The 22,640-nt window shown below is 39.0% G+C and overlaps 1 protein-coding gene and 1 pseudogene across 4 annotated transcripts in view; one reads left to right on the top strand and one right to left on the bottom strand.

Annotated features, from left to right (window-relative positions):
* MELK (maternal embryonic leucine zipper kinase) overlaps positions 1 to 22,640 on the bottom strand; it is a 98,610-nt gene that overhangs the window by 33,707 nt on the left and 42,263 nt on the right. For all 4 annotated transcript variants that reach the window (XM_060609309.3, XM_060609308.3, XM_060609305.3 and 1 more), the window contains exons 9-11: positions 19,725 to 19,793; positions 18,034 to 18,132; positions 6,804 to 6,890 (exon numbers count right to left, since the gene is read on the bottom strand). In XM_060609309.3, the coding sequence (XP_060465292.1) occupies positions 6,804 to 6,890; positions 18,034 to 18,132; positions 19,725 to 19,793 (255 nt within the window). The remainder of the gene's footprint in view (positions 1 to 6,803; positions 6,891 to 18,033; positions 18,133 to 19,724; positions 19,794 to 22,640) is intronic.
* Positions 19,945 to 22,626, top strand: LOC132663761 (14-3-3 protein epsilon pseudogene; annotated as a pseudogene).

Below are 22,640 nucleotides of genomic sequence, written 5' to 3'. Positions count from 1 at the left end.
CTCCACTCTGGACTGGCTTCTTTCTCAACCTGCAACTTAACTGTCAGTCTAGGGATTACCTTCACCTCTATTCTACAATGTGTCACCAGTTTCCTAGATCCTAAGGATTCCTCTTTCTTGGTCACTTGTTTGGGTGCAATATATTCTCCAGTAACTTCCTGAAGGTAGATGGATGGGAGGTAAATTTTTTGCGATCTTGCATGCCTGGTGACTGACTGCATTTCATCCTCACACTTGATTCTGGTTTGGCTGAATATATAGTTTTAGGATGATAATAATTTTCAGTTTTGAAAACACTATTCCATGGTCTTCTCACTTCTTATATAACTACTGAAAAATCCAAAGTCTTTCCGATTCCAAGCCTTTGTTTATGATCTTTTGGGGATTGTTTTTGGCTCTAGATATTTTTTGGATATTCCCTTTTCCCCCACTTTTCTGAAATTCCACTTTGTGGAGATCTATTTTCATCCACATTTCCAAACCCTGGCTAAGCCCCTTCATTCTTAAAAACTCAGTTCTACTACCTTAGAAACCTTCAGTTCTGGAATATTTCTTCTTGTATTATTTCTTTGATGCTTTCTTCCATTCTTCCTTCTGTTTTGTCTTCCTGCAACTTCTATTATTTGTATGTTGGACCTTTCTTACCCATTCTCTTCTATTTATGCATCTCTTTGTCTTTAAGTTCTACTTTTGAAAGATTTTCCTTTAATTTCATTTTCAATCATTTCTACTAAGCTTTTCATTTCTGTCGTCATATCTTAAACTTTCAAGAGCTATCTCTTGAAATGTTCCTTTTTAGTCATCTTATTCTTATTTCGAAAAAGAAATAGCTTCTCTTATCTCTGAGAATATTAATTATCATTTCTTAGCCATTTTCTTCCACTCCCTGCATTATCTTCTATTTCTGAATATCTTTACTTTTCTTCCTCTTCCCCCACCCCTGGTCCCCACCACTTGTTTTGATCTCTGATTTTCATGTTAGAGGCTTTCCTCAAATGTCTAGTAATCTTTGGCTGCCTGTCTCTATTTAAAGGGGAGGAATTATAAAGCACAGCTAATTAAAGGGTCTGTGTGTAGTTTGAGGCTGCTCATCAGCTTGGGGGCTTCCCTCTATAATGAACAGACAGGAATCTAAACTCCCAACCATTAGGTATAGTAGGTCCTCCCCCTTGGCTTTTCCCTAGAAATGAGTCTTCCAATATTTTCCCCACCCCCACTGCAAACAGGATAAATTCCTGGTTCTAGCATTCTCAGAGTTGAAGAGGGAAAGGGGTTAGAGGTAGTGGTTCACTGTTAAATTTGAGGACTGCATGTGCCCATGCGTCCATTTCAAAATGGACAAGCTGTGTGTGGTACAACAGTGCCTCTTGGTCAATATCTCCTATCTTCCGCTGGGGTGAGGAAGACGTGGCTATCATACAACTCAAAGTAAAGAAAGGGATTTAGGGGTCCAATTGTTTCTCATACAGACTTTCAACCAATCTTCCTGTTCTACCCTACTTACTTCCCTAACTTCAGAGGTTCTGAGTACCTCTGATTCCTAAGCTTTTCTGGAGCCTAAGGTCCTAATCAATTTGTTTATTTTCTTTTCCCAGTGCAGGCACTTAGCTTTCAGCTTTCTCTAAAATGCTATGTCAGCTTCCACTTACCTATTTTATAACTCCCAAAATTTTACTCACATTACTTTTTGTCTCCTCTTTTATTCCAATCACGCTTGCGAAATGTTTTACCTTTTTACCCCTTTATTATTATTTTAGTGAGGTTTTAGCAAGTGTTGGATGTAAACATATCTGTTCAATCCATTATGTATAACTGAAAGTTTCTAAATAATGCACTCATAAGACTAGGAGACTCTACCCTATAAGAGCATTAAATTTTAATAACATTGAATAATATTTTTTTAATGTTTATTTATTTTTGAGACAGAGAGAGACAGAGCGTGAGCAGGGTAGGGGTAGAGAGAGAGAGGGAGACACACAATCTAAAACAGGCTCCAGGTTCTGAGCTGTGAGCACAGAGCCCAGTGCGGGGCTCGAACCCACGAATTGTGAGATCATGACCCGAGCCGAAGTCGGACGCTTAACCGACTGAGCCACCCAGGCGCCCCAACATTGAATAATATTTAATGCACGTATCTCCTCAAAAGGCACATGATCCAAAAAGGTCTACTACCAAAAAGGTCTAAATAAAAACCCTGTTTTTATTAAATTTTATCAGTTAATATTTTAGATGGCCACAGTCATCATGTATGCTTTGAAATCTATAACGGACCTATCAGTCGAGTGGAAGAGGTATAAAATACTGTGATAAATTATCACAGAATGTTGCCTTTAATCCAGACAGGATCAGGGGAAGGTCAGATAAGGTTTCATGGAGAAGGTACTTGGGAACTGGGTAAAAACTATCTAGTTATAACCACTCTCCACTTTCCAAAAACTACATTCAAGATTTTTTTTTCCCCACCTGCCACATCTATGGTCTCATGTATGATAGCCCTACCTCTTTGAAAGAGATGCCATAAACTGATTACAGAATGGCTCAGAAACAAGTTGCCATTTGCGTACCAACAATGGTTTGGCACAATCCAGGCACTGTAAACAATACCTGGACAGTTTTAGATGGAGTTTTCTAAAGCTGCCTCAGAGTTTTACAACCATACTCTAACCCCTCTTTACCCCTAAGCAAAAAAAAGCATCCTTTTTATAACTTTTTTTGGCCATAGCCACTGCATACAACTCGTCGCAATCAGATGCACAGGGGAGTTCTGTGTTCAATAACAGATGAATCGGCACATTAGTTACATTTTCAGGTGATGTCAATCCACAAGTCTAACACAACCAATGTCTCCATTATCTTTTAGGCAGCTCCAACAGGTTTACCTATTATGAAGAAGGTTGCATTTCTAAAAACAACAACTAAAAACATTTTTAAAAAAAGAAAAAACATTTAAAAATCCCCAGCTGTTGCTCACACAGGCTAAATGTTAAAGAACTGCCCAGGCACCTGGGCTGAGGGCAGGCAAGTTACTGGTACAGAGTGTTTTGAGAAACTGAGGAGTGGCTCACTATCATTCCCTTGACCTTGGTCCTTGAGGTCTTTAAACTTCTGCCACCAGAATACAGGGAGATTTGCACTACAGGGATGGGGGAAGGGATCTGTCTTGGTCTGAATTGGTTCTCATATGCACTTGTGACCCTCAATGAAGTCCCCATACCAGATGACTGGCTGCCCCCACAAATCACAGCCACTCACAGCTGGAAGAAGAGGGGAGCAGTAAGGAAAGCAATCAGGTGGAAGGAAGCTCTGGCACCACTACTGGAAGCTCTCGGGCAGGCTACAGCGGGATAGCCCAAAATCATGACACAGTGAAACTCTAACTGCTGCATATAAAAAGCAGATTAAGAGTGCTCATGTATATAATATAAAAGCGGGACTTCTAGGAGGCCAATGTTTGACAATAATAGTGTTTCTCTCTCTGCACAAAGATCAGCAGCACCATCCCAGGACGGATCACACTAACCTGATCTCTGTCTGTCCTGTCTAACCAGACCCCAAAGTAAAGGCAAAGCTCCTGAGGTGCCAAAAACAAGTATAACAGACACAGCTGATCTCAAACCTGCTGTTCCTGAGGCTCCTTAAACTGGAAAGTTCTTAGGACCAATGTGAATTCCCTGAGACTACCTAAACCAAGATTTCTCCAACCAACACTAGTGATGTTTGACCTGGATAATTCTTTCTTGTGAGGGTCTGTTCTGTGCATTGTGGGATATTTAGCAGCATCCTGGCCTCTAACCACTACATTCCATTATCATGTACACACACCCCAGTTGTGACAACCAAAAATGTCCCGAGGGGCAAAATCACTCCCAGTTGAAAACCACTGACTGAGACCAATGCTTCTCAACTTTTAATGTACATATGTATCAGGGATTTTATTAAGATACAGATTCTGATTCAATAAGTCTGAAGTAGGCTCTGAGAGTTTGCATTTCTAATAAGCACCAAGTGACACTAATGCTGCTGGTCAAAGCATACTTTGAATAGCAAGAATTTAGAGTAGTACTTCTCAACTCCTGGCTGCATACTGCAATCACTGGGAAAGCTTTTAAAAATTCTGATGTTTAGGACACACACCAAACCAATTAAACCGTAATCTCCGGGGGTGGGACCTAGGCATCAGGATTAGTTTAGATTCCCAGAGGATTCACACAAGGTTGAGAATCTCACATTTAGAATGAATAGCCTATATTCTACTCATCCCTAGGACTGGAAAGTAAGTATAAGCAGACATTTAAGAATGAGAGAAGAGTCCAAAGGAAGAAAAACTATTCCTTTTTTTCACAGCATTCTTGATGTTGTTCATGCCTAGCTTTCAGAATCACTGAGAGCTTTAGAGATGTAACACCAGAAAACAATATCGTGCTTCATTATCTACTTTTCCTATGTCAGAAGTAAAGAAAATAATTCCTATTCCCATTTCCCTTTTAAGTTTGAAAATTATGTAAAGATCACATAAAGGATACTATTTTAAAGATAATTTTTCAATAGTTCTTGAAATTCTAAGTATATTACTTTTAGGATTCAGATTTTAAAAGTCTGTGATATGGGGCACCTGGATGGCTCAGTCAGTTAAGCATCCGACTCTTGATTTTGGCTCAGGTCACGATCTCACAGTTTGGGGGTTCGAGCCCTGCATCGGGCTCTGTGCTGACAGCTCAGAGCCTAGAGCCTGCTTCGGATTCTGTGTCTCTCTCTCTCTCTCTCTCCCCCTCCCCTGCTCGGCTCTCTCTCTTCTCTCTCTCAAAAATAAATAAACGTTTAAAAATAAATAAATAAAAGTCTGTGATCACACACCAAATCTTTTCTCAATAAAATGACAGGATGTCTGGGCCGAGCTTTGAAATATCCTAGTTAGAAAAGGCAAATGGGAGAGGGGACTGGGATATAGATAAAACTGGCAAAATGTCATTAGCTGTTGAACCTGGATGATGAGTATGTGGAAGATCAATGTTAAACTGTTCTACTTTTGTAGGCATTTAAAAACTTCTAAAATGAAAAATTTAAAAGAAATCTTAGGTACCTGAAAGTCTTCTATGAAAGATCATCCTAAAGAAAAAGTCATACTTCTATTTTTAAGTTGCTTAAATGGAAACTTCAAGTTCTCATTATAAAAGACTAAGGAAGGGCCTTGCAGCAATTCCCAATCCTTGTCATTCCTTCAAAGGCATTTTCCATGCAAAACACATTATCATTCTGTTTTGCATACACATTCCGGAACCTTTGCTTATTACGTCATCCAAAAGAAATCTTTTATATCTCCTCCTCATTGAAAAGAATTGTGGCTTAGCAAAGCTTTTTTTAGAAAAAAAAAATTTTGCTTAAGTCTTTACCTTGCAAATTAGGAAAGAAAAAAAAACAAACCACAAATCAGAGACAATGAAAGACAGTACTGAACCAGGAGAAAAGATGGGCTCAATCCCTGCCTAACAGGTTCAATTATACTCGGAGTCAACTATGAGTGCCTCCATCTCTAGGAAAAAAACACATGTATGATCTAGAGATTAAGCTTCTGAAATAACTTGATAATGATTTCATGGTATTTGCTTCACAAGCTTAGGGGTGATGTGATGCTATGGAGTTGCTTTCGGGTAAGAAGAAAGTTGCTTTGTGTTTAACTATTCCTACAGCAGAATCATAGTTCCATAGTTCCATGTATAGAATTTCAAGTAGTAAAATCAGAACTCTGTCAATTCTCTGTGGACTAGTTTTTTCTATTTATTTTTTTCCCACTGTAATTCTCTTTAATCAATGTCATATTTTTTTATTTTAAACTTTATTTGAGAGAGAGTGCACATGCATGGGGGGGTAGAGGGAGGGAGGAAGGGGGAGAGAGAGGAGAGGGAGAGAGGGAAGGAGGGAGAGAGGGAAGGAGGGAGAGAGGGAAGGAGGGAGAGAGGGAAGGAGGGAGAGAGGGAAGGAGGGAGAGAGAAGGAGGGAGAGAGGGAAGGAGGGAGGGAGAGAGGGAAGGAGGGAGGGAGAGAGGGAAGGAGGGAGGGAGAGAGGGAAAGAGGGAGGGAGAGAGGGAAAGAGGGAGGGAGAGAGGGAAAGAGGGAGGGAGAGAGGGAAAGAGGGAGGGAGAGAGGGAAAGAGGGAGGGAGAGAGGGAAAGAGGGAGGGAGAGAGGGAAAGAGGGAGGGAGAGAGGGAAAGAGGGAGGGAGAGAGGGAAAGAGGGAGGGAGAGAGGGAGGGAGGGAAGGAGGGAATCCCAAGCAGGCTGCATGCTCAGCACAGAGCCTGATGTAGGGCTCGATCCTATGAACCATGAGATCATGATCTGAGCCAAAATCAAGAGTCAAACCCAAATCAATGTCATTATTTATTTATTTTTTTTTTTTTTTTTTTTTTTAACGTTTATTCATTTTTGAGACAGAGAGAGACAGAGCATGAACGGCAGAGGGGCAGAGAGAGAGGGAGACACAGAATCGGAAGCAGGCTCCAGGGTCTGAGCCATCAGCCCAGAGCCCAATGCGGGGCTCGAACTCACGGACCGCGAGATCGTGACCTGAGCCGAAGTCGGATGCTCAACCGACTGAGCCACCCAGGCGCCCCAATCAATGTCATTTTTAAAGAGGATCTCCAGCAGACATGAGAAAAGAATTGAGTGGAATAGTTACATCCATGATAAAATCATAGGTCTGAAAAATGCTATACTATTTTCCATGTACTTTATCAGGATATTTCTTTTATCAATAAAGAACAATAAAACAAAAGATATTATTCTCAAATTCATGTCATATTTCTTACCAATGAAATTAAATCCTCCATTGTTTGCCTGTTATTTCTGTGATGTACAGCTAGTTCTGTTACACAATCTTCATCAAGGTGAATAAGCTACAAAAAAATACAAATTTTATTAACAAAAAATTAGAAATATATTTGTTTTTAAACTTTTTAAACTAGCAAAACTGCCTTGTAAAATCAATGCCAATATGTAAAAAAACAGGAGTCCGTCAAATTCTTCAGTAACAATAAACATTCTCCAGAATTTTTTAAGATATCAACAGATGACAATAAGCAGTTCAGGAAGAAGAGTTCTTTCCCAGCCTTTCACATTCCATCACTGTGTGATCGATTGCTAAAACTGTTATCTAGCCAAGGCCCTACATGCTCCTTCCCTACATGGTAAGGCCAGCATGGCATCTTCAGCAAAGAGCATCTAGGCACTAAAACCAGCAGCTACACAACAGACTGGTCAGAGTGGCTCAAACTTGCAGTACAGTGCACCTACAGCTGTGTTTGGGTTCCACAACAATCCAAGAAGCCCTTGTGATGGTGCCATAGGTGACACACAATCACCATTATGCTGAAGGTACTAGCAAAGCATGATTTTAAAAAAACAGCCTCTGTACAAACTTTATTTTGCTTCAGGATAGAAATTATCCAAGTATGCTGACCCATGCACGAGGGGACAGAAGTAGGTTCTGAGAACCAAATGAGAATCACTGAGAACCAAAAGGCCAAATGGGCCTAGAGTGGACCTGGAACAGGAGTTCAGGAGATCACAGTGGAAGAGATTCAAAGGAATGTAATTTTAAAGTCATCTTCTCCACGTATGAATTCTCTTCACAACAGTCCCAATAAGTGATCTCTCACTTTCTGCCCTAGCCCTCCTCTCCAGGGAACAGGGATGGCTAGCTTCTCGCACCTGTCCCCTAAGGTCTGTCTCCCTATGATCTGTATTTGCTGTGAGTCCATACACTCTTACAGCTAACAGGCTTTGGAATCAGAAAAACCTTGGTTTGAATTGTGAAATCATTAAATAACTGTGTGGCCTTCAGCAGGTTACTATACCTCTCGGAGCATCAGTTCCATCATCTATAAAATAGAAATGGAACTTCGTCTTGCAATACATACAACATACGTGGAATGCCTAGTACAATATCTAAACAGAGTAGACTCTCAAAAAGTGGTTAACGAATTTTACTAACAATCATAATTTTACTTCCTCTTCGGTGTAAGAGCTTTTCAGAAATTTGAATATTCCTATTATAACAACATTTCCTCTTCAAGTTTTCTCTTTTCCACTTTCTTTAACCACCATTCCAATGATTAACGTCCCTTACCATCTTGGCCCTTTCTTTAGATCACACACACTAGGTTGTCACTGACCCTCAGTGTGAAGTGCTGAGAACCAAACATAGTATGCCAAGAGAGGTTTGCCCAGCGCAAAGCAGAGCAATATCATGAACCTTCCCTTGTTCCGGACCCCACACTTGTAATAACGGACTCAAGAGAAAGTCATGCTGCCATCATGAAAATAGAAGAACACTAGAAACAACGTTGTATAAGCACAACCTCACGGGCTACAGAGAATGTGGAGACACAGAGGCTTATACTAATGGCTCTATAAAAGTCCAAAATGCTAAGGTAAGTTTTCACTGTATTGCTTTGACCTTAGCAGTTTCCCCTACTATAGATTCCCCCTTCAGGAAGGTCCCAACCTCAGAAGCCCAGACACTTTACCACCAGTTGGGCATCTTCTTTGACACCAGTTGATGCCACCACTGCTCAAATGAGAAGGAAAAGATTTCTGGGGTTCCCTCCATAATTGTAAGTTACTATCCTAAAAACAAACAAACAAACAAACAATCTTTCTCTCTCTCCCATAGCCTCCTACTTTGTGCCTTTACCACAGGTGTGTGTGGGAAAGGAGGGAAGGGTAGGAAGAAGCTGCTAGCTTCTTTACTGGACTCTTGAACTGGAACGAATGAAGAGTGTGGTAGACAAGACATCAAGTCTTAAAACTATGGCTTATCTAGGGGCACCTGGGTGGCTCAGTCAGTTAACCATCCGACTTCAGCTCAGGTCATGATCTCATGGTTCGAGAGTTTGAGCCCCACATCGGGCTCTGTGGAGCCTGGAGCCTGCTTCAAATTCTGTTTCCTACTCTCCCTGCCCCTCCCCAGTTCACACTCTGTCTGTCTGTCTGTCTGTCTCTATCTCTCTCTCTCAAATATAAATAAACATTAAATATATAGATATGGCTTGTCTCGAGCTGGGTTTTCCAAAGAGGCTCAATACTTTTAGATGGTCCCAGGCTTACAATGGTTCAACTTATGACTTTTCAACTTTACAATGGTGCAAAAGTGATACACATTCAGTAGAAACCATACTTCAAATTTTGAATTTTGATGTTTGCCCAGGCTAACAATATACGGTATGATCCTCTCTGTGATGTTGGGCAGCAACAAGCTGTAGCTCCCAGTCAGCCACGCGACCACATGAGTAAAGAGCCAATACACTTACAACCATTCTGTACCCATATAATCATTCTGTTTTTCACTTTCAGTACAATAATCAACAAATTACGAGAGATATTAAACACTTTATTATAGGCTTTGTGTTATATGATTTTGCCCAACTGTAGGCTAATGTAAGTGTTCTGAGCATGTTTAAGGTAGGTCAGGCTAAGCTATGCTGTTCAGCAGGTTAGGTGTATTAAATGCATCTTCGACTTAAGATATTTTCAACTTACGACAGGTTTATTGGGGTGTAACCCTTTAAGTCAAGGAAGATCTGTACTCTAAATTCTCAGCCACACGGACTCAAGTTAAATTAAGTACAAAAATGAATACCAAAAGCTAGCCAATTATTTTGGATTATCCGTGCCTACTACATTTCCTGTTCAGTAGGGCAGAAAATGGAACTGAATATAACTTCTATTTGATACAACACTTGGGTACTAGAGTTATGTGTGAAAATGATAGAAGGAGATCATGCATAGAGTTATAGAATAGCACCTATACATTAAATATCCAAGTAAATCTGAATTATTTTTTATAATTCACTCTTGACAAAACATAATAATGAGGGAGAAAAAGCAAATACTTTGAAAAGCAACAATAAACCCTTATAGCTCTTCTGTATATAACTCATTTGATCCCTGAAGCAATACTATAAGGCAGGCGAGACAGATGAATGACACAACATGTAAAGGCACTCTATAAAGGGGAAAATATAACCCAAATATACACAAGAGACTGATGTTAGAATACCCACATTAGAGGTGAGAAAATACTCAGAAAAATTCCTGTGATGTGCCTAAGACTGGCATTTTTCATTCCTAGCCCAGAGTTTGTTCTGTCACACCACAGTGCCACCTCTCCATGACGCTGCTCCAATAGCTATTTCAACAGAAACCAGACGCATGGCCTGGTCCTCGTCACAAAGGCCACAGCTATGCAGGATGCAGGCCCTAAATTTGAATTATTTGACCTACCAGATCCATTTCATTCTGGAGGCCTTCTGTCTAGGTTCAAATCCTGGTTCTACACTTACTAATTGTTTGATCTTGGGGAAGTTACCTTATGATTCTGTGTCTCAGTTGCTTCATTTGCAAAATGGGGACAACAATACTATCTACCTCAGAGGGTTGGTATGTGGATTAAATGAGTTAAAAGAGTTAAAAACACAAAGCCATAGAATATCACCTGACTCTTATAGGTAATACCCTAAGGGCTCTGTATTACGTTGTGGTATAATACATAGAGAGTTCTTACTATAATAGCACACTATATGATTATAGTAAGTATTCAGTAAAAAATAATTACTATACTAAGATATAAGAAAATTTACAAATTCTTTGAACACTCAAAACTATATATTTTACTTTATACTGCACCCAAATTTAAAATAATTTTTGTGTTGGTGAAATCAGAGACCTTCTTCATTTAGGCATCTGTTCTACTGGAAGTATAGTGGATCCTCTATTAGGATTATGGCTGAGAAGACATGCAAAGCCCTCCCACACATGGAGAAACAATGACCCCCAATGGTTGAACACAGGCATTTGCACCACCCACTCCCTCCACCTCACAAGGGGCACATCCCAGTTTCCCCGCCCTGCTACTGCACCGTTCTCACACCTGCACGCTCTGCTTTTCTTAGGCTCTCAGTGTTGATAGTTGTTAGAATGAAGTTGCTGCTCAACAACCTAACCTTACACCCAAAGGAGGTAGAAAAAGATTAACAAATGAAGACTAAAGCCAGCAGAAGGAAGGACATAATACATTTTAGAGCAGAAATAAATGATATAAAAACTAAAAAAAAAAAAAAAATAGAACAGATCAATGAAACCAGGAGCTGGTGCTTTGAAAAATATTAATAAAAGTGATAAACCTCTAGCCAGACTGATCAAAAAAAGACTCAAATAAATAAAATCACAAATGAGAGAGGAGAAATAACACCACAAAAATACAAACAATTAAAAGAGAATATTATGAAAAACTATATGCCAACAAATTGGACAGCTTAGAAGAAATGGATAAATTCCCACAAACATATAAACTACCAAAACTGGAACAGGAAGAAATAGAAAACTTGCACAGACCAATAACCAGCAAAGAAAGTGAATCAGTAATCAAAAACTCCCAACAAACAAAAGAGCTGGACCAGATGGCTTCACAGGAGAATTCTACTAAACATTTAAAGAGTTAATACCTATACTACTCAAACTATTCCAAAACATAAAAAAGGAAAACTTCCAAATTCATTCTATGAGGCCAGCATTACCCTGATACCAAAACCAGATAAAGACTCCACTGAAAAAGAGAACTGCAGGCCAATATCCCTGCTGAACATAGATGCAAAAATTCTCAATAAAATACTAGCAAACGAAATTCAACAATACATTAAAAAAATCATTTACCACGATCAAATGGGATTTATTAGTCGGTTACAAGGCTGGTTCAATATTCACAAATCAATCAACGTGACACAGTACATCAATAAGAGAAAGGATAAGAACCATATGACCAGTAGACACAGAAAAAAGCATTTGACAAAGTACAACATCCATTCATGATAAAAACCCTCAACAAAGTAGGTTTAGAGGGAATATATCTCAACATAATAAAAGGCCATATATGAAAAACCCACAGCTAATATCATCCTCAATGGGGAAAAATGAGAGCTTTTCCTCTAATGTCAGGAAAAAGACAAGGATGTTCACTCCCATCACTTTTATTCAACATGATACTAGAAGTTCTAGCCACAGCAATCAGACAACAAGAAACGAAAAGGCATCCAAATTGGCAAGGAAGAAGTCAAATTTTTACTATTTGCAAACGACATGATACTGTATATAGAAAACCCAAAAGACTCCACCAAAAAACTGCTAGAATTGATACACGAATTCACTAAAGTCACAAGATAAAAATGTACAGAAACCTGCTGCATTTCCATACACCAATAATGAAGCAGCAGAAAAAGAAATTAAGGACTCAATCCCATTTACAAGTGCACCAAAAACACATAAGATACCTAAGAATAAACCTAACCAAAGAGATAAAAGACTTGTACTCTGAAAACTATAAAATACTGATGAAAGACATTGAAGAAGATGACACAAGGAAATGGAAAGACATTCCATGCTCACTGACTGGACAAACAAATATTGTTAAAATGTCTATATTACCCAAAGCAATCTATACATTTAATGCAATCCCTATCAAACTACCAAAGTATTTTTCACAGAGCTAGAACCAACCCCAAACTATGTATGGAACCACAAAAGACCCCAACTAGCCAAAGCAACTTTGAAAAGGAAAGACAAAGCTGGAGACATCACAATTTCAGACTTCAAGTTATATTACAAACCTACAGTAATCAAAACAGTATTGTACCGGCACAAAAACAGATACATAAATCAATAGAACAGAAGAGAAAACCCAGAAATGAATCCACAATTATATCTTTAACAAAGCAGTAAAGAATATCCAATGGGAAAAAGAATGTCTCTTCAACAAATGCTATTGAGAAAACTGGACAGCGACATGCAAAAGGATAAAACTGGACCATTTTCTTACACCATACACAAAAATAAATTCAAAATGGATTAAAGACCTAAATATGAAACCTGAAACCATAAGAATCCTAAAAGAGAACACAGGCAGTAACTTCTTTGACATCAGCAGTAGCAACTTCTTTCTAGATATATCTCCTGAGGCAAGGGAAACAAAATCAAAAATAAACTATTGGAACTACATCAAAATAAAAAGCTTCTGCACAGCAAAAGAAACAATCAATAGAACTAAAAGGCAACCTAGGGAATGGGAGAAGATATTTACAAATGACATATTCTGATAAAAGGTTAGTTTCCAAATTATATAAAGAACTTATCAAACTCAAAACCCCCAAAAATGAATGATCTAATTAAAAAATGGGCAGAAAATGAATAGACATTTTTATAAGGAAGACACACAGAAAGCCAACAGACATGTGAAAAGATGCTCAACTCTGCACATCATCAGGGAAATGCAAATCAAAACTACAATGAGCTATCACCTCACACCTTTCAGAATGGCTAAAATCAGTAACACAAGAAACAACAGGTGTTGTCAAGGATGTGGAGAAAGGCGAACACTTGTACACTGTTGGTGGCAATGCAAACTGGTGCAGCCACTGTGGAAAATGTGGAGGTTCCTCAAAAAGTTAAAAATAGAACTACCCTACGATCTGGCAATCACACTACTAGGTATTTACCCAAAGAATACAAAAATACTAATTCAAAGGGATACATGCATCCCAATGTTTATAGCAGCATATAGCCAAATTACAGAAAGATCCCAAGTGTCCATCAATTCATCAATTGAAGATGTGTGTGTATATATATATATATATATATATATGCGTATGTATATATATACACACATATATATACATATATATATACACACACATGCGTATATATACACGCACGCACATATACATATATATATATATACAATGGAATATTACTCAGCCATAAAAAAAGAATGAAATCTTGCCATTTGCAACAACATAGTAAGTCAGTCACAGAAAGACAAATACCACGTGATTTCATTCATATGTGGAATCTAAGAAACAAATGAGCAAAGGGAAAAAAAGAGAGAGAGAGAGAGAGAGAAAGAAAGAGAGAGAGAGAGAGAGAGAGAGAGAGAGAGAGAGAGAGAGGCAAACCAAGAAACAGACTCTTAACTACAGAGAACAAACTAATGGATACCAGAAGGGAGGTGGGTGGGGGGATGGGTTAAATAAGTGATGGGGATTAAGAAGTACCCTTGTTTGGGGCGCCTGGGTGGCGCAGTCGGTTAAGCGTCCGACTTCAGCCGGGTCACGATCTCGCGGTCCGTGAGTTCGAGCCCCGCGTCAGGCTCTGGGCTGATGGCTCGGAGCCTGGAGCCTGTTTCCGATTCTGTGTCTCCCTCTCTCTCTGCCCCTCCCCCGTTCATGCTCTGTCTCTCTCTGTCCCAAAAATAAATAAAAAACGTTGAAAAAAAATAAATAAGTACCCTTGTTTGATGAGCACTGGGTGCTATATGGAAGTGCTGAATCACTATGTTGTACACCTGAAACTAATATTACACTGTATGTTAACAAACTGGAATGTGAATAAAAACTTAAAAAAAAAAAAAGAATTAAGTTGCCTCTCTAACTGCATTTGCTCAATAAATACTAAAGATGTCCTGGAGGACTGAAGGGAACATGGAGAAGAAAAACGTTAGGAGCTGACAGTCATAGGAGAATCAGAAGGGATTTCTAACAGTGGGCAAACTAGTAAGAAGAAGCTAAAAACAAGCTTCATTTATTTTTCCAAGACCAGGTAGCCCACTGGGAAGAGTATCTGCATGTATTAAGGTGATTACTCCAGAAAGCAAATACCTCACAGCTGTACCAAGTCCATACTGTGACATGTCTGAGAAACATCCAAGCTATTCTGTTGACCCATGCACATACCCCACTACGCTGTCTAAGTTTTAGCTGATTATCAGAGAACATGCCAAATTATCTGAAAAGGCCATTAAAATACTTCTCCTTTAAAGTATTAAAATACTTTTCTAACCACATACCTACGTGAGGCTACATTTTCTTCGTATGCTTCAATCAAAACAACAGAATGCAAACAGACTGAATGCAAAAGCAGATACAAATCCAAGTGTCTTCTATTAAGTCAGACTTAATCTGCAAAGATGTAAAGCGATGCCACTCTTTCAAATTTATTTTTTAAGTCATTATTTTTCATTTCTTGATCTCCTTATCTATACATAGGGGATAAGAATTGTTTGGACTTAGAATGGTACACCTTTCATAGTGGCTCCAGGCTTTGCCATGTGGCTCACTTTGGTGACTGGGATATAAGCAAACATGATGCAAGCAGAGACTTGGAAAATGCTTGAAAAGTATTAGAGCTTTCCCACTTTCTTGCCTCTTTTGGAATCCAGCCACCATTTCAAGAAGCCCCAACTAGCCTGCTGCACACAATGCAGCCCCACAAACAGCCAGCACAAACAGCTGATCTTCTGAGTAAGGCTTGGACCGTACAGCCACAATTAAGTCACAGGTGACTACAGACACATGAGTGACCCAGGTAAGACGGGCACAAGTACTGCCTGGTTGAGCCAACCCAAATTGCTGATCCACAAAATTAGAGGTTATAATCATTTTAAGTCACTAAATTTTGAGATTTTATTTTACATACTAACAGTTAATATCAAAGCACATATCCTTTTGCAATAGTCACATTTTTGCCAAGTTCAAGTTGCTATTGGTTAAAAAAGACTTAAATATTAATATAATAATTATTTAAATAACTCACATATATATATTTCATATATATATTAGACTAGTTCTCAGGGTGTAGTCCACAGACCCCTTGAGGATCTCCAAGGTCAAAACTGTTTTTTATAATAATACTGTTTTTCATTTTTCACAATGTTAACATTTGCAGTGATGGTGCAAAAGCAATGATGAATAACACTGCTGTGCCTTAGTACAAATCAACGCAGTGGCACCAAACTATACTAAAATACTATATTCTTTGTCATGCACTTACAGTTCAAAAAAAAAATTTTTAAGTCAGTTTCAATTAAGAAGATCATTAATGTAGGACGCCTGAGTGGCTCAGTCAGTTAAGCATCCGACTATTGGTTTTGGCTCGTCATGATCTCACGTTTCGTGGGATCAAGCCCCACGTTGGGCTCTGTGCTGACAGCTCAGAGCCTGCTTGGGATTCTCTCTCTCAGCCCTTCCTCAGCTTATGCACGTTCTCTCTCTCAAAATGAATAAACATTCAAAAAAAAAAAAAAAAAAAGAATATCATTGACGAAGCAGTAAAAAGTACTAATTTTATTAAATCTTGGACACTGAGTACATGTATTTTTTATATTCTGTGTGACAAAATGGGAACTGTGCATAAAGCACTTATGTATACCAAAATATGATGGTTCTTAGAGGAAAAGTGCCTGTGTAACTGAGTTATGAGTTGAATTACCTGTTTTCTTCATAAAACACCATTTTTACTTGAAAGAACAATGGCAAACTATAATTATTTAGACTTGGGTATTTGGCATTTTCTCAAAAATGAACAAAATGAATTTGCCACTTCAAGGAAAACAAACTGACAGTATTTGCTGCCAATGATATAATTTGAGCTTTCAAGCAAAAATTAACATTTTGGAAACTTTGTATCTGCCACTATTAGTTTAACAGCTTTCCAAATCTTAAAGACTTTTCTGATGAGATCAATAGTGATTTTAAGGAATGTGATTCTGGGGTGCCTGGATGGCTCAGTCGGTTAAGCATCCAACTCTTGATCTCGGCTCAGGTCACAATCTAACGGTTTGTGGAATTGAGCCCTGCATCAGCCTCTGCACTGACAGCACAGAACCTGCTTGGGATTCTCTCTCCCCCCCTCTCTGCTCCTCCCCCACTAGAACGTGTGCTCTCTTCTCTCTCTCTCTCAAATCAATAAACTTTAAAAAAAGGAATATGATTTTTTTCTAGTGTATGATTGAAAGGTGTTAACATCTGGAAGATATGCATAACTCAGTGAACCAATAGTTTCCAAATGACCAATGCATAATATTACATGAGGAAGGAATCCAATGGACAGACCGATGGATTTGAATGGAACAGAGTACGACAGCTTCATTGATGTGCTTTCATATTCCACAATCAACTAACCTTTCAGAAACTACCAGTTGTCAAGTTTTAATGGACTATCACAGAATATCCCTAATTATCTGAAAAAGTTTTTAAAGTGTTTATCTCTTTTCCTAGTACATATCTGTGAGGCTTTTTCTTCATATGCTTCAATCAAAACAACATATCAAAACAGACTGAATACAGAAGCAGATGAGATCCAAATGTCTTCTATCAAGCTAGACTACAAAGAAGCTTGCAAAGATGCTACTCTTTTCGCTACATTTATTTTTTAAGGTTATTTTTCAGAAGATATTAATTTGAGACAAAATATAATAGGTTCGCTACTGTTACTTTTAAATGAATCAATCAATAAATATTAAGAGTATAAAGGAGTCCTCCGACTTAAAAGTTTGAGAACCACTATAACCTCATAACTACTCTGGGAAGTAGACAGAACTGGTTTAATCTGCTTTTTATAGACAAATAAATAGATTTGGCAGAGTTAGGCAACTTGCTTTGGTTTCCAGAGCACTGTTCACAATCCTGACTACAGGCAAGAAACACATGGAAGGTTTTAAAAATATCCACTAATTGTTCTGGGATGGGGCACAGGCATTTTTTTTTTTTCTAATATTTATTTATTTTTTTTGAAAGAGACAGAGAGACAGCACAAGCTGGGGAGGGACAGAGGGAAGGGAGACACAGAATCGGAAGCAGGCTCCAGGCTCCGAGCTGTGAGCACAGAGCCCAACACGGGGCTCGAACTCACAAATCATGAGATCATGACATGAGCTGAAGTCAGACACCCAACCAACTGAACCACCCAGATGCCCTGACATTTTTTTTTAAGGTCCCAATGATTCTCATGTGCGGCCTAAGTTAAGAGCCACTGTCCTAGAGATTAACAGGCAAATATATAATTAGGTTACAAGCTTCACAAACACCAATCTGATGAACAAGTCTACAAACTACATTTTCTTTTATATTTAAACCACATCAGTGTAGTTCCTGAATCCACAGAAAGATCAAACAAGGTTTTTTGAAAAATTCTACCAGACTTCATTTTACTTACAGAATTCTTGCTTTGCCACTCAACAGGACAGTTGTAATCATGCATGATCCAGGGATGGCTCAATAGATTTTTCACAGAAATCCGTTTCTTTGGGTCCACCTAGTGGCCATTGAGAAGTAGCTAGAGGTTAACATTTCAAATAGGGAACACAGAACTCCTTTACTCCTGAGAACTCAAAATTCATCAGAACAGATGTAAACTTTATCATCACAAAAACGCTGTCAAAGACCTTAAAATGGCCTTGGAATAAATTCTTTAAAAAAGGCAATAGAGGCAAGAAAACTATAGCAACCAACACGGGCTTAGAAGATAAATGTTTAACAAACATGAACTTCATTGGTATGGACATTATTCATGAAGTTCAGTCAATCTATTGTATGATGTAATAGTCTTTGCTGGAAAACCTATTCACAGGAAATATTCACCAATTTAATATTCAAGCAGCCACAATGCAGGGCATTCATAGTGAATATGCAATCTCTACCTCTGATGAGCTTACAATCACATAGAACAAGTTGAAAAGCACACCTTTCTTTTCCATTTGTAATTTTCAAATGTGAGGAGAGGAAAATTAATCAACAAAGATTAAGTTTTTTGGAGTCCAGAAGAAAGATGAGGTGTTTTCAATCTCATTATGGAGATTTGGTGGTCTGGCCCTACTTAATCAAGGTGGGTGAGCCTGAAGTAAATTTTGAATAAAAACTGGAGATGGCTTAATAGATGGAAAAACTGGAAGATACTCTGAATACATAATAATGAAAAAAATATTGCACTAATAAGGTACTCCTATTTTCAAAGTGTTTCCTATTTATCTCATTTTACCCTCATAACACTACATAGCAGTAAGGCCAGTGTCAGAATCCCCATTTCACAGATGAGAACCAGGTTAGTGGCATGCCTATTGATTGCCAGGGTAGATACCTAGACCTCAGAAGCCATTCCCCTAAATCAGTGGTTCTCAAAGTGTGGTCCCAAGACCAGCAGCATCAGCAGCATCTGGAAGCTTGTTAGAAAGGCAAATTCCTAGTCCTACCCCAGATCTACTGAATCAGACACTCTCTCAGGGTGGCACCTAGCAGTCTGTGTTTTAATGAGCCCCTGGCAATTCTGATACGTGCTAAAGCTTGAGAATCATCGCATTAGGTCATAGGGTCCACTTGACTGTGTATCAGCTCATTCAAGCATTTATTCCCTATCTACTATACACTTAATGTGCAAGAGCGGGAGCAAGAAAATGGAACACGGTGGTCGAGTTAGTCAGAGAAAACAGACAATGCTCAAGAAAAAGGAAGGAAAACCACATCAGCAAAGACATGGTAGAGGTCTACAAGAAAATGCATTTGCAACATAATTAAGAAAACATCTAACTTAAAAAAAAATAATAAAAATACATTTTCAAAAAGGGGCACCTGGCTGGCTCAGTTGGAAGAGCATACAACTCTTGACCTCGGGGTCATGAGAGTTCGGACCCCACACTGGGTATAGAGATTACTTAAATAAATAAACTTTAGAATAAATAAAAAGAAAAGAAAACATCTAGTAGAGGGCAGTAGATATACTGAATGGAATTTTTTTAAGCTAATAGGAAAACGGTGTTGTCTTCCCAATACAGCAGCACCACAGACATCTTAAAGTTGGATCAAACAACTGCAGTAGACTTCTATTATTTAAGTATAAATAACCAAGTTTACCTGTAGCATCTGTTGAAGAAGCAGAACGCTACTAGAAGAGAGCCACTTAGGAACCTCATATTTCCCTCGCTACAAAAAAACAAAGAAACAGTTAAGAGATTTAGGTTCAATCAGCCTTGAAATAAATTTCTAAGTAACAAAATGCTGGAGGTGTACTTCCAAGCTTAAAGACTTAACCCAACTATAAGATTTGGTAAACATTATTAACAACATAGGAACTATGTTTCTGACCCTAAAGAAGAAAATTCAGTAAACTAAATATCGTCCCCTCTAAATTATCCACATATCAGAGAAGGACTAGAGCAGAGAGAATGTATGGAATACATAAATGTGGAGGGCTTTGGAATCTGTAGTGTGATTAAATGGACAACAAGTATACATTGTAGTCAATTTTTGCATTGCTAGAGCAAATTTTAGTTCATAATCTCAGAACAATTATCAGTTGACAAAAAATTAAGTAGTAGAAAATAGTATTTGGTGGCAAGTCATAGGCTGTGGTTAAAAACAGGTCACATTTCATCCACAGGACAGAATTCACAAGCAATGAGGGAAACTGACGCAAGCCGTTTTCTAAGCCAAGTACCTTCTTTGGGGATCAAAGAGACTCAGGAGACAAATGTTTACAATCTAGGATAATCAGAAATTATAGGCACCAAGTCATCAGCCAAAGATAAGACAAGGGGCTTGCCAAACACTAATATGTAATAAAATATCTTTTTACACAACTTGCCACATACCCCTCTTTCCCAATTCAGAGGCAATGATACAATCATTTCTCTTAGTAAAGAACAAACTGTTTAATGATGCTAGAATAAAAGGTTAATTATTTGAAAAAAATTAAGATTTGGAGGCGCCGCCATTTTTGCTGCCCAGACACGGAGCGAGAGACTGAGAGAGTCGGAGACACTATCCGCTTCCAGCCGTCACGCAGACCCTTCCGGAGCCACTTCCGCTACGGATAATTGGGAGGATCTGGTGTACCAGGCGAAGCTGGCCGAGCAGGCTGAGCGATACGATGAAATGGTGGAATCGATGAAGAAAGTAGCAGGGATGGATGTGGAGTTGACAGTTGAAGAAAGAAAGCTCCTATCTGTTGCATATAAAAATGTGATTGGAGCCAGGAAGAGCTTCCTGGAGAATAATCAGCAGCATTTAACAGAAAGAAGAAAACAAGGGAGGAGAAGACACACTAAAAATGATTCGGGAATATCGGCAAATGGTTGAGACTGAGCTAAAGTTAATCTGTTGTGACATTCTGGATGTACTGGACAAACACCTCATTCCAGCAGCTAACACTGGCGAGTCCAAGGTTTTCTATTATAAAATGAAAGGGGACTACCACAGGTATCTGGCTGAATTTGCCAGGATTGGCACAGGATTGCACAGGAAATGACAGGAAGGAAGCTGCGGAGAACAGCCTTGTGGCTTATAAAGCTGCTAGTGATACTGCAATGACAGAACTTCCACCAACGCATCCTATTCGCTTAGGTCTTGCTCTCAATTTCTCCGTATTCTACTATGAAATTCTTTTTTTTTTTTTTTTTTTTTTAATTTTTTTTTTTTCAATGTTTTTTTATTTATTTTTGGGACAGAGAGAGACAGAGCATGAACGGGGGAGGGGCAGAGAGAGAGGGAGACACAGAATCGGAAACAGGCTCCAGGCTCCGAGCCATCAGCCCAGAGCCCGACGCGGGGCTCGAACTCACGGACCGCGAGATCGTGACCTGGCTGAAGTCGGACGCTTAACCGACTGCGCCACCCAGGCGCCCCACTACTATGAAATTCTTAATTCCCCTGACCGTGTCTGCAGGTTGGCAAAAGCAGCTTCTGATGATGCAATTGCAGAACTGGATACGCTGAGTGAAGAAAGCTATAAGGACTCTATACTTATCATGCAGTTGTTACGTGATAATCTGACACTATGGACTTCAGACATGCAGGGTGATGGTGAAGAGCAGAATAAAGAAGCGCTGCAGGATGTGGAAGATGAAAATCAGTGAGACATAAAAGCCAACAAGAGAAACCATCTCTGACCACCCCATTCCTTCCCATCCCATCCCACCCCCATTGGAAATTCCCCCATTGTCACTGAGAACCACCAAATCTGACTTTTACATTTGGTCTCCGAATTTAGGTTCCTGCCCTGTTGGTTTTTTTTTTGTTGTTTTTTTTTTTTTTAAACAGTTTTCAAAAGTTCTTAAAGGCAAGAGTGAATTTCTGTGGATTTTACTGGTCCCAGCTTTTAGGTTCTTTAAGACACTAACAGGACTGCATAGAGGCTTTTTCAGCATTACTGTATTGTCTCCTGCCAGGTGGGGCAAGATCACCATTAGAAATGGAAATGATATTTGAAAGCTATTAGACTTCTAGGTGACGCGAGCATCTAAGAGAGAGGTTAATCACACTATGAGGCATTGTGGTATTATTTTTCCTTTTTCTAATTGTTTAAATTGAATTTTATACCAATGTTTAAAATTAATTGGGTGTTGGCTTGAGGTGGTTAAAAGTTGTTCGGAGAGTTGTAATGGTTTTGCTGTAAAAAGTGTTTCAAACTCTGCTGAAATGTTGCTGAAAAGCATGGTGCTGGTAACAGTTCAACAATCCGTGGCTGCTCATTCTTGCCTGCTTTTACTCTCCCTCTAAAGCAGGTTAGCATTGAAGGTGGTATGGAAAAGCCTGCATGCGTGTTCAATTCTTTGTTTCTTCTCCTTCCCTCTCCCCCCTGGGCCCCCCCTTCCCTACTTCGCTCGCTCAACCTCTTTTGTTCAGTATGTGTAACTTGAAGCTAATTTGTACTACTGGATATCTGACTGGAGCCACAGATACAGAATCTGTATTGTTCTTACTGAAACACAGCATGGAATTAACATTAAACTTAAATAAAACAAACCTAAATTAAAAATGCCAAAAAAAAAT

This window comes from Panthera onca, chromosome D4, assembly GCF_046562875.1.
Source record: "Panthera onca isolate mPanOnc1 chromosome D4, mPanOnc1 haplotype 2, whole genome shotgun sequence".
Lineage (NCBI taxonomy): Eukaryota > Metazoa > Chordata > Mammalia > Carnivora > Felidae > Panthera > Panthera onca.
The sequence above is the reverse complement of the archived record's forward strand: the minus strand, read 5'-3'. Positions and strand labels throughout refer to the sequence as shown.